General features: G+C 40.1%; 1 protein-coding gene across 1 annotated transcript; it reads right to left on the minus strand.

The window, feature by feature from the left end:
- Positions 1–967: 967 nt before the first annotated feature.
- On the minus strand, positions 968–12,418 carry LOC119795335. Its single transcript, XM_038303276.1, has 4 exons — positions 7,688–12,418; positions 6,835–7,567; positions 2,665–2,693; positions 968–1,208 (listed from the first exon to the last, which is right to left on the minus strand). The coding sequence occupies exons 1-4, from the start codon at positions 11,716–11,718 to the stop codon at positions 968–970; spliced, it is 5,034 nt and encodes a 1,677-aa protein (XP_038159204.1). The 5' UTR covers positions 11,719–12,418.
- Positions 12,419–19,215: the final 6,797 nt, after the last annotated feature.

Below are 19,215 nucleotides of genomic sequence, written 5' to 3' on the forward strand. Positions count from 1 at the left end.
GCTCCTTGTTCTGTAGGAGGGTGCATAATTGACTAATTAAATGGTTAAAAAAAAGCCCCAGAAAAGCTAATTAAAGACATTGCTCCATCAGCTCCTGCCTGTCTGTTTCTTTCAAGAAGGACTCCTATCCTGGCATTGAAGGTCAAACAAAGAAGTGTGCTCTGGACAGATTTTGTCTTTCCTATCTTGCCATTCTTTGTAGTATAAAACAAAAACATTAATTTATGAGCATGAAAAACAATCCCTTCTATCTTAGTAAGTTGATCCTATTGTTAAAATGAATAAAAAAAATTACAAAGATATAGAAGATGCAAAAAAGAAATAAACATAAATAAATGGTTAAATTCTGTGTTTCTGTCCGGGAAAAAAAGCAAACTTGGTCTATGTTTTTGTTTTATGGAGGTTTAATCCTCCATGTCACTTTAGGCTAGCTGGTCTCTAAATGAAGCTTAAAATCAACATGAAGAGTGAGTAGTAAACATTACATTAGATGACCATCTCAGATACAGCGAAGCCAGTTTAGAAGTTTAATTGCATAAATTGCATGTTTTTTGTGATAATTTTAAGCATTTGCTGCTCGTGTCATGATCTGCCTTCATAGCTCATCTTAATTGTTCATTTCACTCACCTGCTCGGTCTCTAATTATCACTGATCTCATCCACCTACGTCTGTTCCTTTATATTGGGCTCAGTTTCAACTATCGGGGCCAGATCATTGTTTGTTTGTTGCCTGTTAGATGTCTTTAGGTTCTGTTTCCATAAGTTTTAGTTAGTCTAAGGTTCCTGTCCCCGTTCCAGTGAGCAGATTATTCTTGAGTCAGTGTCTTCAGGTGAGTTATTCAAGAGCTAGTGGTGAGAGCCTTTTAGTATTTCCTTTGTGATTCTGATCTCCTGATTCCATTCCCTCTCATCCACTGGCCCTGTGTTTCCCTGTCTGATCTGTTTGCCTGAACCATCCTTTAGACTCCTACTGGATTCTGCCTGTGTGTTTCTGTCTGAGCTTGTTGCTGGACGCACGGGTCTCTGAACCTGCCTTCATTCTCTGAAGCCAGAATCCCTCTGTTCCCGTTTGGGTCGGAACCTCTGATCGAGCTGGATTCCTGTACTGTTCCTGCCTGCTCTGTTTTCCCTTGACCTGGATCTGCTTCCAGCTACACTCTTGGCGGCTCAGTGCCGCCTCTCGTTGGCAGTGCATCGGCTGATCCTGCCTATAAATGAGAGGATTGAGAGGATGGACTGAACTGTTAATTCAGGTAAGTGACTAAATCTGATAATCACCTGTCAGATGATAGTGGTCACTAACCTGTGTTTCTCCCTCCAAGTGTCAGTGATTGGTTTGTTTTCTATCATAGTGCTGTTTTTTTGACCACAGTGCATTGATGTGAATTTGTAATTTTCCTGTAGAAATATCTTACCTAAGTTGAAGCTGTTGGAGTCAGCTTAGCCTTGTATGTCCAGAAACAACTTGAGCTTGGGCCTATTACCTTCTGGTATAGAAGAGTATTAGGGCCACTGGAATAATCAAATAATATATAAGAAGTCAGAATTCTGACTTTTTTTTCCTCTGAATTCTGATATTAGTGTGAATTCTGATTCTTCTAGAGAATTGGGGCCAGCAGGAAAAAAATGTAAAAGTTTGCTGATTTCTCTTTTTCCCATGTTAAACTGAAATAAAATTAAATCTGTTTAAGTGGCCCTAATCCTCTTCGATATTCTGGAACACCTAGATTCAATCAACCTCCACCCCTTTCTCCACCATTGTAGCTAAAGCAGCTTCTGACTTTTCCATGGTGCTTCTTCTACTTATCATGTTGTCGTTTCATGCTTGTTCATCATGGACAGGTTCATGCAACCTGTGTTTATCCAAGCTGGACTTCCATCTTTCAGGTCTCTGAGTGAAGCACTAGTATTAGCTCACACAGTCTACTGGATCTCACCAATACAGCTCAAGCACACTCTCACCAACCAGCAGTTTCAGGCCTGGGGGGGACATCCCTGATCTTATACTCCTGCTTCTACATATCAAAGTGAAATTCAGTGCTAATGTTCCCTGCTGATGTCTGAGCACCAAAACTAAAGTAATTGTATCAATAAATTCTTCTAATTGTCTTTTTCTTTCCATGTGAGTTTTTCCAGATTGAAATGTCCCTTAATGACCATAATGGAGAAATTCAGGTTGTAGCAGCAGCAAAGAGACAGGTGACACATAAAGGTGATAAAAAGGAGGATGCACAGTGAGAGAACTTGCTAAATAAGAGATCAGTAGTTTATACCATATTTACGCCCAAAGAATGTACAACAAAGACTTGGATTTGATGTTTAAAAAGGGAAAAAATATGCTTGTATATTTTTCCATAAAAAAAAAAAAACACAGAATAAAATAAAAACATGCAGATAAAAGGGTTGTACTGTAATCAAGTACTGGTAGTGAGCAGTGATGGTTACAAAGTCCATTAGCTGCTGGGATAAAGGGGCTCTGATAACACTCGTTTGCACACCCAGGATGCAGCAGTTTGTCACTCAAGGTGTTTTCCCGTTCCATAACAAATTCATGAATGTAGTTGGAAACATTGCCCAAGAGCGATTAACACTTTTGGTAGAGTTTATCTGTCTTCCACCACCTGCAGTCTGACCAAGGGGCTTCCTGGAACAGAGTTGACCTACCTGATAAGCTCATATTTGCTTTCTCTCAGCTGAAGATATGACACAACAGACAGCATAAAAGTGATTTATTTGTAATATCCTATGGGACATTTATCTGGATGTACTGTATTCATGTAAGGAAAATTTGGACCCTGCATGAATTAAAGAAAATCCCACCATAAAATCGTCCGCACTAATACATTTAAAATCACAAAAAGTAAATTGTTTGCTCTGTTCTGACCATGAGTTAAAATATGTACTCAAAAGCCCAAAGATTGAACTATCTAATAATATTCCAACAATGAATGAATTAATGTAAACCTTGGACCTAAACTGTATGTTCCAGAATTCAACATTTTTTATGTATTATATTTTTTGGCTATTGTTTTTGGCCCAGCGTTATGTGTAGGGATCCTTTTGTGAAAACAAAACCTTTTCAGTTCATGAACACAATTTTTGCATTCTGCAAAACTGCAGACAGCGTCATGGAATCATATGCTTTTTTTTATATTCCTGTTGTGTGCATCTAAGATCACGAAGCCCTTCATAAATAATGCTTATGATGCTGCCAAAAAAAATGTACACCCTGAGTCATATCCCACTAGCTGATGGTAATTTAACCTTTCCAGTTCCAATTACTACTTAGGATCACACACACATCTTCCTGCTTCCCTTCCCAAAGGTTCTCCTCATATATTTATACGTATCATAAATATTTTAGAAGACTAATGTCAGAGGTGAACATATGTTCTATCCTAAATGTTACTGGCCACTCCATTTGCTTATGACGGAGAAGCAGAAATGTTGGGTATGAGAGACTACAGGATTGTAACTTCTGTTTAGTCTCTGAGTCAGCATGACAGGCGGTCCTGAACATGGTTTAACATGGGTTCTGTTTGTTCATGCAGATTTCTCTTGAGGAAAATGACCCTAAAAAAATGTTATGTAATTTCTATAAAACGAATTGCCCTTGTCACATGCCACAACTGCCAACTATTCAGCCCAATAGCTAATCTACTCATGAATTTAAGCGTATAGATCTTGTGTCATGTTTTTTAGTCTCTTGGTAGATTCTGCTTTGCTGTCTTTAGAGCTTACAACACATGGAATGTGACAGTTTTATATTTCAGATTTTCAAGTGCACCTGAATTGAGCTTTATCTTATATTCCCATCGTCATCTCAGATGGGAATCCAGCACAATAAATGTTTCAGTGTTTAAATCACCATAAATTTCTCTTTAACAATTTAAGGTTTAAGGTGTCATTGTATACATTTTCAGGATAAGATGACACCCTCAAACTTACACAACAAAAACTTTACAATTTAAGTATATAAACCTAAACCCAGATTATTTTGAGTTTTTTTTTCCTATTGTTGTTAATCATATTAATCGATTATTGAAATTGTCAAGTAATTTAGTAATAAATCATAAACTTGAATATATAGTAAAAGATGTCTTTAGCTGAGAGAGCAATCCACTTAGAGCAATAATTATATCAAAATTGTTTTGAATTTAATTAAATCGACAGATAATTGATTTGCAAAACAATTGTTAGTTGCAGCCCTAGTTGTAATTGCCATATTGTATGCCTCCCATTCATTATTCTCCAATAGAAACATCCCAATATGAATTAAAGCCATTATTAGACATTAATACTTGCTGAAAAATATAAATTGCAGTATGAAGGCTTTTTTTGTATTGATAGATGAGAAAATGAGGCTTTGCTTTTTATGTGCATGAATAATTTATAGCAAGCAAGGCAGATATTAGCTCCTTAGAAACAATAGTGACAGAGAGCATAGTTCAGGATTCATTTTTCTAATTAAAGTGTGAAGCTGTGGTTAGTTCCCATGTTCCCACCATAATAATAATCTGAGTGCAGTGCTAGAGTTACCCAGCTGGTTCAGAGAGCAGCTCAAGTCAGAGTTTAGGAGATTAAAGAGGTGGTGCCCTGCATATCTTTACAGTATATTATGGTCATTATTCAACATTTAATCATTTCTTTCAACCAGTAGTTGAATAATGAAGTGTTAAGGGGATTTTTTTTTTGTTCTTCTTGCAAAGAAAAAAAAAAACATGTATTCTGTAGCCTGAGGAGAAAACTCTGCTATGAAGTCTTCTGGGATGGGTCCCTATGTATTGCCTGCCAAAAACAGTAGGATGAATGTGCAGTGACTGACAAGGTTTTATTTTTTCATTATTTAGGATGTGTGCAGGCACCAAACTTGGCTGATATTACTTACCAACTATTATGCCAAGGGCAGCTTTAATTCTATCCCACAGAACCACTGTCAAGTGGTTCACACTTTGTTTTTGGTATTTTAACTGCAGGTTTCCCCCACTTGAAAAGGCAGTTTGCTTCCAGAGATCTCACAGGATTTCACTCATCACACCAAAGTTGATTCTTTCCTTTTTTGTCTTTTATTTGAAAGTTCAATCAACAATAGTAGTAGCAGTATTAGTAGTAGTAGTAGGTGAAAAACCTTTAAATATAAACAGAAAACACAATGATTAACATTCTTTAAACAAAATTGTTCCTGAAACAAAATATAAGATTTAAACCCAAAATCAAACATATTCAAAGAATTATTCAGTGATACATTTTAACATTCTAGTGTTCATTTACTTTCTCAAATACATTTTAAATGATTCCTCTTTTTTTCTTCTTTTTCTTTTTTATTTATTTATATATATTTTTTCTCAATGTTTTAACATTTCAGTCTAAATATTCAAATAATTTGTGGCTCACCGGCTCCTTCTCCTTGGAACAAACTTTCCTGCAGTGCATTCACCCAGGCACCCTCATAGTGCTCATTGTTGCTTAGTGAGTGAACATCTCCCAACTGATCCTTTAATTATCTTCACCTGTCTCCAGGTTGGGAGACCCTCTCCCTATACTCAGTCAGAGGAGGGCGGGGCCTGAATTCAGCTTAACACCTCCCACTCGATCTTCCCACAGAAACTGCTGGAAAGATCGCATGTATCAGTCAATATACAGTCAATTTACAGTCCGACTTCCTTCTGGGTTTCCTGCTTGCTCCTCTGCTGGCAGGAGAACAACTAGTCGTCTGACATCTCTGTGAAGGATTGTAAACTGTGTGTCCCTCAGAATGCTGGATGGAGGAAGCTTGGATGCAGGATTCTTGGATGCGGGCCTCACCTCTGGAGTGCACAAACTTGTTACAACTTTAACATTTACATCCCGCACAATGCCTCTGGTATCTGCATTAACGCTGATGACTCTTCCAAGCTTAAAGTGACCCCTCAATGCATTCTGGTCACACAGCCAAACAATGTCTCCGACTGCAACATTTCTTTTCATAGTGTGCCATTTACTCCTGATAAAAAGATTAGGTCCAGCAAGCTGGCTCCAGGACCTCCAGAAAGTGTTAACCTGGTGCTGCATTTCTTGAAGTCTCTTGTAGGGATAACTTGTGAAATCAAAGGTTTTCCAGTCACCACTTGATGATGCTCGTCCCAGCAGAAGTGAATTAGGTGTGACATACTGCACAGTGTCCTCTCGGCTCTGTACCCTGGCATCAATGGGACGTTCATTTGCAAGGTTGGCAGCAAGCTGAAGTGTTGTTTGGAACTCACTGAAGCTTAGTCCCGACTCTCTTCCCAGGCTCTGGAATGCTCTTTTCACAATCCGGACACCTGCTTCAGCAGAGCCATTGCGATGAGGGGAATCCGCTGGCTGGATTTTCCACTGCCATTCAGTTCCATTCTGAGCTGAAGTTTCTTCTACAGCGGACCTGTTCAACCCATCCAGAAATTGATACAACTCCTCCAGAACCGGTTTGGCACCAATAAAATTGGTCCCTGGATCAGACAAGATCTTTTTAGGGTGACCCCGAATAGCTGTAAATCTTTGGTAAGCCATTAGAAAACTTTCAGTTGACATAGAGTTAGCAAGCTCTGTGTGAATTGCTCTGCTGGCCATGCAGCAGAATGCCAACCCCCAAACCTTCATATTGACTCTCCTCTTCACATCATCTTTAACCTGATATGGTCCAAACAGGTCAACTGTTGTAAACTCAAATGGGGCTGCGGGCCGAGTTCTTTCTTGAGGTAAATCACTCATTATTTGCTGACATAATTTGGCTCTGGTTTTCTTGCAGATCACACAATTGTTAATTACTTTTTGAGTAATTCTTCTTCCTTTGATGATCCATGCTTTCTTTCTCACCTTCAGAAGAGTTGCAGCCACTCCCTCATGACCTCTGTTGTGAGCTTCGTAAACCAACAGCATTGAGACCCAGGCATTGTATGGTAACAGAGGAACACCAACCTTGTCTTCATTGAAAGCCTGGATCCTCCCACCACAAAGCAGAAGCCCAGATTCTTCCTCTTTGTAAACCACCAAACGGTCCATGGTAGTGGCTGGAAAGGTGACACCGTCCTGTGCAGCAAGAAAAAGATCTCTTAAAGCATCCTGGCGCTCCATTACAGTAATGACCCCAGTTAATGGCACTGCTTCCCACTTTGAGGTTCTCACGATCCTCTTTTGACCTACAAAGCGTTTTGCAGCCCGCCAGACCTGGGCAATCACTCGGAGGAGCAAACCCAAATTGCTAAAGCGTCGTACATCCACCAAGTTCCTGACTGCAGTATTGGTGGGCGGTCTCCGAGGTTCTGGATCTGGTGGTTCTTTCTTTGCCTGTGCTCTTGTAAGTACAGCAGCAAACGATTTTTTCTGCATCTTTCCAATGGTTTCTCTTTCAGTTAATGAAACATCCTTTGGAGACTTTATTGGCCACTTACCAGTTGGTAGACTGAGAAAGTTTGGGCCTTGCTGCCATGCAGAGTCTTCCTCCAAATCCTTTGAACCAGACCCACGAGTGATGATATCAGCAATGTTCAGGGGACCAGGGATCCACAGCCAATCCTGAAGTTGTGTACTATCTTGGATTTCTCCAATCCTATTGGCAAAAAAGGACTGGAAACCATAACTTTCACGTTGAATTGCACAGAGAACAGTTTGGCTGTCAACAAAGTGGTACCATTGTTTTACTTTAATTTTGCAATACTGCACAAAGTACCTCTTCAGTCGGGCAGCAAATACTGCTCCACACAGCTCAGCCTTGACAGCTTCCCCCTTGTGGTCTAAGGGTGTTAGTTTAGCCTTAGATTCTACCAGCCGTACCACAGGACCTTGATCACATGCCCAGCGCAGGTAGAGGACAGCACCATAAGCCTGCTCACTGCCATCAGAGAAGGTAATTGCATCAGGCTCAGCAGATGCACCCACTGGTGTCAAAGCTCTTGGAAACTTAACCTGGTTCAGCTTGGTATATTCTTCAAAGAGATGAATGGCATCTGCTCTAAGCTTTTCTGAGAGTGCAAGGTCCCAAGTGTCTTTGATAGTTCTAAGCTTAGCTTCCTGAAATGCTCTGCGGACTAGAATGGCCCCTTTCTGCTTAACAGGTGTTGTCAGACCAATTGGGTCATATAATGCAGAAACTTGGCTGAGTAATTGTCGACGTGTTAGTGGGTTTGGTGTCTGGGCTCTCACCTCTTCCAGTTGAAGATTTCTCCCTTGTCTCATTTTCCTTTTTCTCTTTGAGAAGTTTATTCCAACCATGACATGGAGCTTGTCATCTTCCACTGTATAGCCAAGACCAAGAGCTTTGTTGTCATCCTCTTTAAGCTGATTTGGCAGAATCATCTTTGTAGCAGCCTCCCGTTCTTGTTTCTCAGTAGGCTGGTTTCCACTTTGACCAGAGAAGACCCATGGTTTTAACTCGAACCCGCCTGCATTCAGGATCTGCTCCACATTTCCAGTGATAATTTTGAGCTGGTTCAAGTTGTTATGAGAGGTCAAAAGATCATCAACATAGCTATGCTCTTCAATTACTCTCCGCTCCTCCACAAAATGGCTGAACTGGGGGAGTTTAGCTGTCTCTCTTAAAGCAAGTTGAGCAATACATCCTGCTGGCTTATCACCAATGTTGACTCTAGTGATTGCAAACTCACCCAGCTCCTCCTCCTCAGAGTCACGCCACAGGAACCTATGTAGGTGTACCTCTCGGTCTTCAAGCCATACTGAATTATACATCTTGCGTATGTCTCCCAGGGCAGCAAATCTTCCACTTTGGAATCTGAGAAGTACAGCTCTGATTGAATTTAACACATCTGGGCCCTTCAGCAGAAGATCATTCAAACTCACCCCTCTACACTTTTGACTGCTGTTCCAGACCAACCTGACTGGAGTTGTGACAGAGTGTGGGTTTGGTGCAATGAGGTGACTGATGTACCATACTGGGCCAGTCCATGTATCCAAGATGTCTTTAGACAACTTCATTGCAGCTCGCCGCTTAACCATCTCATGAATTTGAGCTGCATATGCGGCCTTCCACTCTGGGTCCTTAGCCAGTTGCCTCTCAGTCCTCATGAATGTAGCTTCAACTGCACTCCTGTTGCAATGTAATGTGGCTGGATCTTCTACCCAGGGATAGCTGGCATGCCAATGAGGCTTCCCACTATGTTCATCTGAAACGACATATGTTAGTCCACTTTTTACCACTTCCAGCTCCCTTTCTTCAGAGAGAGTCATCTCTTTGCCACCTGGCTGGCAGTTTCCACAGCGGCAACCTCCACATTTTGGGATGCAACCAGCACCGATGCTGTCCCATTTCCACCACTCTAGAAACCTGGAAGTAGAAGCTACACAATTTGATTTGTGAGGTTTAATGGCAGTCAAAGGCTGTTGGCTCTGTGTACTTGGCACTACACAAACATGTTCTTCATACCTCACAGCAGCAGTTCTCATAGATCTTGCGAAGTGTGTTCGTGATGTGTGGGCTGTCATTGTGACCTCTTCAAAGAGCTCAGGATGGGTGCCAGCAACTGTTTTTCCCATTGGTCCATCCCACAGCACAAGATCTCCAATGGTGCATATTTTCTGTGGAGCTAGCTGGCCCTCTTTGTGGCTTACAAGGAGATGGATCTCTTTTGGTCTTACTAGTTCACTGAGTGGAATGCCTGGAAAGAACTTTTGCAGCTTCTTTGGAGACACATGTTTTTGTATGTCAGCAATACTGTCTAGGCCATAACAAACAAGCTGGTGAGACTTGAAAGTGCCTCTTGAGCTGCGGACACGGATTTTCAGGAGGTATCGCTTTGTTTTGACAAAGACTTTCATGCCTCCTACACCATGAACCACAAGCGTGATGTCTTCACTCCTGAGATTTAGTCGGCCTGCTGCCTCATGAGTGATATAATTTGTGTCAGAAGCTAGATCAATCAGGGTCCCGATTTTTTGTCCATCATTAGCTGTGACTTCCAGAATCATCATTAAGACAGGCCACTCTGTTAGCCCATTCTCTGTTAGAAGACTTGAGTGACTTTTTGCAACATGGGAAACCCTTGACGTTGTGTTACAAAATACATTCTGACATTGTTGGGCTAGTTCTGGTGGGAGTTTTTTCACAAATTCTTCTTGGGCTTCAGTGTAATTTCTTGTATTTCTACCTCCCACTGTTCCACTTCTGCTTCTCCTTTGAGTTGTGCTGCCTCTAGATGTTTCAGCATTTGGACACAGATGATAGTGATGGTCCGTGTCCCTCCTTTTCTCACACTCAGAATTTTTGCACAAGAAAAAAGTTTTGCAGTAATCACCAGGATTGTGGATGTCCAGACATCTCCAACATGCTCCCATTTTCCGTACTGCATCCTTCTTCTCTGCAAGATTAAGTGCACAGAATTTCTTACAGAAATAGAGCTTTTTCCTGTGCCTGAAATCCCCACAGACTACACACCCTGAGGGAGGGCTACTTGCTTGGTTTGCGATTCTAGTCCTTGCTTGCCTCTGCTCTGGTCGAGATTCCTTCCTCACTGGATCCTCATTCTTTAGTTGGTCAAGCTGTTCATAGATGCTTTCCTGACTCTTGAGGAAGTCCAGAAGATCTTCAAAGCGCTTCTCTGATTTAGTACTTCTCTCTGCAGCATAGAGAAGCCATTCTTTCTTCAACCCATCAGGGAGTTTGCTCTCAATTGACTTTGTCACAAGAGGATTTTTTAAAGCGCCACTGTCACCAAGGTCATTGAGGTCATCAAGGGCTTTTTCAATAGTTTGGATCAGTTCAACAATTTTCTTAGGCTGGTGACTTTTGACAGGAGGAAGTCTCTGAAGCTCTTCAATTATTTCAATAGCAATAGCTGATTGGCATCCAAACCTGTTTTCTAGTACACGAAAAATGTCATCTGCTGTTTTGTAGGTTACCAGTCGAAGGTCTCTTATTATTTTTTCATCTAAACTGTCAATGAGCTGAAACTTTTTCACTTCTTTTGACCCCGTGGGTTCTCCTTGACTCTGAAGAGCCTCCCAATCTCTTCTCCAGCGATGAAAATCGCGCCTGACGCCAGTAAATTTGGGGAGTGAGGTTGGCTTCAATTTGATAACTGATGTTGGGTAGCTGATGGAAGACGTACTTAAAGTTTTTCCAGCACTTTCTTTAGCCTTGGCTTCTATAAACTCTGCCTTTCTGGACATTAACTTTGGAACCATCTGTTCAAGCTCTCTTACACGCAGGTGAAATTCTTTTTGCTCAGCTGGAGGGGCCCAGCACTTCCACTGTGTGTACAACTCTTTTGTCTTCTTCACCAATCTTTCCATGCAGTCAAACATGAAGTCAAAAGCCTCTTTATTTCCTCCAGAGTCAAAAGACATTACACTCTCTACTTTTTCCTCTGCAGCTTTAACTGCCATTGTCAGTTCCTCTTCTCCAAAGTTTTCCCAAAGAGTCTTCTGGATCAGATTTTTAAGCTCCTTCAGTTTCATTTCACATTCACTTGCAGTTTTATCAATGTCAGCCCTTTGCTGCTCATTTAACTTTGAATCTTCTTCAGAGTCTTCTTGCAAGTCTCTATCTACAAGATACTGAGCTTCCACATCTTCATTTGCTTCCATAACTTTATTAGACTCAATTATTAGTTCCTTGAAACTGTCTTTGAGCTCCTCTTCTGACATTATGGCATGCATTCGAACAATGTTGTTGGCCAGCCGGGAAAATAGCCGTTTAGCAGATGTCCTGTTTCTCTTCAGCTGCTCTTGAGACTCTGAGTCAGCCATTTTGAGTTTCAATAGGGTTCCTGACTCTGCCAATCTTCTGGCCGGTTTTTCACTGTCAAGTGGTTCACACTTTGTTTTTGGTATTTTAACTGCAGGTTTCCCCCACTTGAAAAGGCAGTTTGCTTCCAGAGATCTCACAGGATTTCACTCATCACACCAAAGTTGATTCTTTCCTTTTTTGTCTTTTATTTGAAAGTTCAATCAACAATAGTAGTAGCAGTATTAGTAGTAGTAGTAGGTGAAAAACCTTTAAATATAAACAGAAAACACAATGATTAACATTCTTTAAACAAAATTGTTCCTGAAACAAAATATAAGATTTAAACCCAAAATCAAACATATTCAAAGAATTATTCAGTGATACATTTTAACATTCTAGTGTTCATTTACTTTCTCAAATACATTTTAAATGATTCCTCTTTTTTTCTTCTTTTTCTTTTTTATTTATTTATATATATTTTTTCTCAATGTTTTAACATTTCAGTCTAAATATTCAAATAATTTGTGGCTCACCGGCTCCTTCTCCTTGGAACAAACTTTCCTGCAGTGCATTCACCCAGGCACCCTCATAGTGCTCATTGTTGCTTAGTGAGTGAACATCTCCCAACTGATCCTTTAATTATCTTCACCTGTCTCCAGGTTGGGAGACCCTCTCCCTATACTCAGTCAGAGGAGGGCGGGGCCTGAATTCAGCTTAACAACCACAAAGCATCATTTGTTGACATCTTTCCAGGAATAACAGTTTGATTTTTAACTATAATTCAAATAACCATAAAAAACGCATTTTTAAACTCCAACTCCAATACTTTGGCCTTATCATTGTGGTGTTCATGCTTAGCAAACCATAAAATACAGACATATATTTTACCACCCATTAAAGATATGCCCTGTGATGGACTGGCGACCTGTACAGAGTACCGTATATCCCGCTTTTCGCCCATAGATTGCTATCGATAGGCACCAGCCCCTAACCATGACGGATGAATCTGGAGTAGATGGATTGATGTTAAAAATATCTGGACAAAAAATCCCAACTACAAATACAAGTATCTTGCACTGCAGAAGCACACATAAAAATGCAACCTTTGAAATTGACGTGTATTTCTTTAATGAAAAAACCCTCAAGGAATTAGTATAAACAAAATAAGTTGTTTCACAATCGTTTTATATTCCTGTTTCTACAATTGCTCTAAATATTCCAAACTCCTGGGTCTTCCCCATGAGTTCTACAGCAGTTTTTTTTTTTTTTTTTGTCTGGGGAATAAGATTGCTGTTGAAAATACGACGGTTGTGTGTATAAACCATCTCTGTGGTGATTTGGTCAATACGACAGGGATTCTACTGAAAGACCCATTTTTGAGTTACAAAGTGTCTTGTACAGATTTTCAGAATCCTCAGTATTTGACATCTCTGACCAGATTTCCTGTATTTTTCACGTTGATATTTTTGTTCATGCTGTACTCACTTGGAATACTTGTTCCTAAAAAGTTCAGTCTTGGTTTCATCTAAAAAAAGCACATACTGATGATAGGACCATAAACCTTTTTCCTCATCTCTACAAAACCACCTATAAATACGAAATATGGTCCAAGTGTTTTTAAAGGGTAAATGGCCTGTACTTGTATAGTGTTTATCAAGTCAGAGAACTCCAAAGCACCTCACTCTACAGTCAAGTCATTCAACCATCCATGCACTGATAATGGTAAGCTAAATTGTAGCTGCCCTGGGGCAGACTCACAGAAGCAGAGTGCTACACCAGTGCAATAAGGCCCTCTGACCACAAGCACCAGACATGGTGATTGAAGTGTCTCATCCAGGAACATGTGAGAGACGGACAGAAAGACAAACTCCCACTACTTCAGCGACTGTCAACACAGGAAATAATAGTTTTATGGAAAGATGGTGGCCCCATCAGATCATTCTCTATCTTGGTTCTTTGATGGTGAGCTGTAAGCTTGCTTCTCCTGCACTATTCTCCTCAAATTGCATGGTGTAAAGATAAAAATGGGAATCAGCAAGTGTTGTAAGATAAATTCGAGGAAAGAGGATGTTATAAATTATAAATAAGGTCGTAGAAAGACTGATCAACAGATTAAAAATATTAGATGATGTTGTCCGCTTCAAATTCTTGCTCGTTTTAAGATTTATTTTTCCTGGTACTTTTTGGGGATTGAAGGAAAAAAAAGTGATCCAATAATCTGTGATCAGTAAAATCTAAAAACAAGATTCTGGAGACTGGGCAACGTGACTTTAGACCACTTGTGGTCCTCCAAAGACTGTTGAATATCTCAAGACTTAACCCTTTTGACCTGGACAGGATGCAAATGAATGCATGCAGGCCAATAGAGGGAGCCCGATAGCTATTTGATTTCCAAGTGAGACATCACAAGTCTGTTCCACTCCATTAAAAAATGAAACAACAAAAGTCACTTTCTTTAGTAAGTCAAGTTAAATGAGGATAATCTTTCAAAAGAGATCTGCACGGTGGGTGTCAGGCTGCCCTACAAGGTCTAAAAGCGGCTTCCTAGCCTTTGCAAGAAGGAGCAAAAAGCCCCACATGAATAGCTCTGAGAATGGGAGTCTGTACTGGCAGGTGTGATGAAAGAGGCTTGAAGTACACAGCTGTGATCTGTCACGTTTTGAAGGTGATTTAGGTTTCAGAGGCTTCCAGAGGGTTTTTTTTAAGCTGCCGTGGTAACCTGTCAGATGCTTCAGCTGCAGAAACGGAGACCACATGTCTCCAGGGACCAGCAGGCTTTTCTATTACACTCCAATGTGAGCTGTGTTTGCAGGAGTAGTTATCCCACCAGGCTGTCATGCTCTGCTGTTGTCCCAGACTCTATGGTACACACTCGTCATGAGGTGGCTCTTGGAATATTCAGTGAAGATTAATGAGATTGAAAGTAGATTGTGACAGATAATTTAGAGATAATGAGATTCAGATATTTAATTTGCATTGTGGACAAGAGGATTTTTTAGCAAATAGCTGCAATGTTCACACAATCTAATGTTATCAGTGGTCCGTCTGAATATTAGCTTTGTAACGATCTCATCCACATAGCTGGGGATGATGGATGGACTTCATGTTTTTCATTAAGTCAAGGATTTGTAGTTTTCTTGTAATGAGTTGCAGTGTTTCCACAGAGGTCTGCAGTTAAACTCCAGACAGAGTCCTCATTTCCCTCTGAAAGGGCTCAGGAATATTACTTCAATAAATATATAATGAAAGAGGAATTCAATCAATTCATTACACTGTGAGTAATATTTGTATGCGTTCATTAGGAGGTCCCTCAGTATCTGTGTTTAATATTCTTTGTTTACAGTGGTGGGTCGCATATGGGGAAATTCATGAATATGGAGCAGGTAGCCTCGTCGCACAGTTGCTCATCTTGTATTCTGCACACAAGCATGCCAAATAAAACTGCAGTCAGATGCGTAACTATGTTTTTATCGATAAACATTTTATAAACTCCATGTCGTTACACGGATAACAAAGGATTTGGGTCTTAGAATCTCTTGCCTGCTGGTGAAAAAAACCTTCGCAATTTCTGTGCTGCAGGGGCTTGGTTACAGTCTCTGGAGTCACACAAAGGCAGCCTCTGGAGGTGGGGGGGGGGGGGGGGGGGGGGGGGGGAATGCAGCCTGCAATGAAAAGGTTGTGATGAACATATTGGAGGTGAGCATCTTGCAGCATGTTTCTCTTTTTTTCATCACTAAGTGTAGATTTTGTGTGTACAGCTGTGTCTTGAAAAGTGGAGAGGGGTGGGGGGAAGGAGGAGGTATCTGAACCAGGAGAAGAGACATGGGCTCTGCCCCAGAGCATTTGGCACAAAGGGACCCTCTCCCATTATGCATGCTGGCTGCATCTGTGGGAGATAAGGTTTGGTAGAGGGAGATAAGGTCAGGTCCTGCTAATGAAACACATGCTAAAGGTTTGCATGGAAACCTCCCCTATCTGCTTCACATTCCTTATATTGAAGCATTTTATGCCCCCCTTAATATTACCTCATTATCAAGCAGATCTCTGTACATATATGAATACATAGAGCACCACCATTTCCCTATATCAGATTATTAAATTGGAGCTGTGGAGATGCATAACAGTCAAGAACATCCAAGGACATACAATGTGCCTGGCAGAAATGTTCATATATTTTTCAAACCTTCCACATTTTCCCTTTATAACCAACACTTTAATGTGAAAAACACAGATTAATATATAATCATGTAGAGGAAAGAAAAGTTTGTAAGGTTTTGGTTTACATTTATATTTTCATCACCTGAATCAATATATAGAACCACCATTGTTGCATTTGTTGGGATATGTCTCCAATAGCCCTGCGCAAGCACAGGCAAACATGTCTGCCTCTTTTCATTTGCAAAATAGCTGAAGCCCAAACTGGTGCAACACACGAAACTGTTGCAAAAACAATTTTGAAGAAAGACCAGATCATTAAATAGATTTATGTCTAGACCTCGCCCAGGTCTAGACATAAATGGTTTAGAACAACATACATTTGTTCTAAACCATTTCTTTTTGACACAACTTTTATGGGTTTTTTCCCAGCTAGATCCATCTACTTCTCCCTACATAAGTTTTTTTTTTTTTGGTAGCCTAAAACAGTTTTTTCCTTTCTGTTTTTGGTAAAGACTGACCCTTTTTAACTCTGTTCATCTTCCCATTAACTCTGAGCAGCTTCCTTGTATGATGAAGGGAAAAGCAAAATTCCTAAGCCTAATATTGCCATCGCTATGTTTTGAGATGGGAATTGTGTATTCAGATGCTTAGATTACTCCACACTCATCTGACCCAAACACCCTCTCCCAATTTTATGCTTTGGCCTCTAAATGCCCAACACATGGCTCATCATGTATTGATGCACAGGGTTAATGACAGATAGCAAACTTCATATAACAGAACAGAGATATGACCCACAACAAAATATTTTAAAAATTCTTTTCTACAAAGTTGTTATTGGTAGCTCTAGAAGTATATGGTGACTTGTATACTAGTGTTTTGTGAAGTGTGGGGGTTTGGTGAATGGATGGGTTAGTGTTAGTGTTGTACTTTGCAGCTCTTGCCACAACTTGTCATGCACCCTGCTTATTAATAAATGAATCACTAGGGCTTGAACAAGCATCAATATTTGACGAGAAGGGAGTGACAATGCATTGAAATGAATATTTAAACTTCAAATTTATTTGTTTTCAACTATGGCATTCTACTTGCCACCACATCATAAAAGCCATATTTGTGGACTGCCCAGCTAACAGCTTTCAATGCATGAGATTCTCCCCAGTTTCTGTTAAGATCTTTGAAGCTAACTGAGAGTTACCCCAGGCTTCTGTGCTACTTCTGAGATATATTCTCCTTGTTCAGGTTGCCGGTTGTTTTGGTCGACCTCGTAGGTTTTTAGTTAGTCGTTGTTAGTCGTAATTCAGGTAGTCATTTTTGAACTGTGTTCTGTTTAGGTCAGAATATTGCTTTTAAACCTCAATATATTTTAAGCAACTTACCAGCTTAATCGCTGACACTGTGTTGATTGTGCATATGTAAGTGTTTTTCTTCATGAATGTACTTGAACTAACCTCAGTGGCTCTTACAGAACTAAGGCTTTCTTTGTATATATACTGGGATCAAAATACACACAGTTGAACTCATTTACTAGTGAAGGCAATAATTTCCACTTTGTTTCATTTAGAGATTCTAGATTGATGGGATCTAAATACAAATGCATGCCACATTAAAGATTATCTCTTAAAATCACACATTTCCATGTATCACTTTTGTGCTGGCCTATCGCATAAAATTAGAATTTGTGGTTTCAGTGTAAAAAAAAAAAAGGGACGAAAAAGAGGAATGAAAAGGTAAATTTTTGTTGGGTTCTGCATTCAATCCTACAGCGGCTGCAGCCTTCAATGTGTGCTTTACTGAGATCATCCAAGGACAAAAAGGGAACTGAAGTTTATTAAGAACTGTTTTTATGAAACATGGCAAGAGAGCTAGTAGTGTTCCCCCTTGGAGCGCAGCTGCCTCATTGTTTATGTCCCTGAGTTTTAAGTGTGGCTGGGAGGCACAGCATCATGAATCCACTCAGGTGACTGTTTTAGTGTGAGAGAATACAAAATGGGAATGTCTCTCCTCCCCGCTGGCTCTCACAGTGAGCTCTGGCCGCAGCTCTGTGCCAGACGACAGCTTGACAGCTGTTTCCAGTGACTTGAGAAAAAAACGTATTGATACACTCCCTTCAGTTGGCCTCATTTGGGATGAGATTGAGAGTGGCCAAGTACCCTCTTCACTGGGATAGACATGTGGGCAGTGGAAAAAGGTCATCACAGAAGCAGGAGATTGAAAAAAAGTGTTGCTTGAAACTACCCGTACAAATTTTAAACCTTTGGTTTAAAATGAACACTGGGGCACATTCCTATTATGTACCCAGGAAAGGAAAGCTATAGAATATTTTTATATTTTTTTACCTTCATCAGACAACCCTGACTTAATTTACAAGCATGGTAAAAAGATGAATATGACTTTCTTGTCATACATCCTTTGTCTTTAGAAGGTTTACGATATTGATCCACTGTTTGTAGATGACACGCTGGGATTTAACTATCATGCGATTACAGTGATATTTGCAAAGCCTGGTGTGTTATAATTTATGTTTAGCTCATTGTGCAAGTAACAAGCTGCATTTTTTTAAGGAAGATTAATGCTGGTTGCCATTAATAATTCAAATTTTGTGAGATGATGGCTCAAATTCAGCGCTCTCTAACTTTTCCGCTTGAAAATGTGGGAACTCGACAGGTTCTTCATTATCATGTACATTTTTTGTGAAAGAGTTTCTTCCAGTGTCATTAAAGGAGCTAATGCTGTGCCTATAATACTCTTTTACATCAAAAGCACTATAGTTTGATGGGTCTATGTAATTGTAACAATCACCCCTTGTAAGCACTATTGCTGGATTACTTTTTAACTGAAAACATTTAAATTATGTTATAGTTGTGGCTCATTGTGGCTGCCCTAATAAAACAATACCTTGCCTCGGTATGCTAACTGCTCGATGTGGCTTTCAATGTAGTACACTTGACTCAGTTTTATAATTAATAAATTAATTAATTCAGAAGTTTTTTTGTTGATTGGGTGCAGTCCTGGACTGCACTGAGTAAAGAACTTTGACACAATATGGTCAACTTATTAAGTATGTACAAAGAGAAGAATTTGCGGTTGACATTCCTGCCAAAAGACACGTACCATTTTAAAACAGTAGCACCTGGTATTAATCTTTAACTCTTCATCACTAAACTTATACAAAACTCTCCTCTGCCGTGTTATTAAGTACACCTCTCTAGTATTTAGGATGGTCAGCTTTGGCCTTGAGAATCTTCTACTTTATTTATATCATAAATTGAACAAAATGAGGGAAAAGTTGCTCATAACACCCTTGAGTAAAAGTCTGAGAGTCTGAAATTCCACCAATGTGAGCTGATGACTGAAAA

Source organism: Cyprinodon tularosa, unplaced genomic scaffold, assembly GCF_016077235.1.
Source record: "Cyprinodon tularosa strain WSP-4 unplaced genomic scaffold, ASM1607723v1 ctg51, whole genome shotgun sequence".
In the NCBI taxonomy this organism is placed as follows: domain Eukaryota; kingdom Metazoa; phylum Chordata; class Actinopteri; order Cyprinodontiformes; family Cyprinodontidae; genus Cyprinodon; species Cyprinodon tularosa.

What these genes read in the sequence shown, in the direction of transcription:
- LOC119795335 (XM_038303276.1), bottom strand. Translation starts at nt 11,718, where the DNA reads ATGGCTGACTCAGAGTCTCAAGAGCAGCTGAAGAGAAACAGGACATCT. An exon ending in TGGCTGCAACTCTTCTGAAG is followed by an intron (nt 2,694 to 6,834) that starts GTGAGAAAGAAA and finishes TCATATCTTCAG; the next exon opens with CTGAGAGAAAGCAAATATGA. An exon ending in AGCAAATATGAGCTTATCAG is followed by an intron (nt 1,209 to 2,664) that starts GTAGGTCAACTC and finishes TCTCATTTATAG; the next exon opens with GCAGGATCAGCCGATGCACT.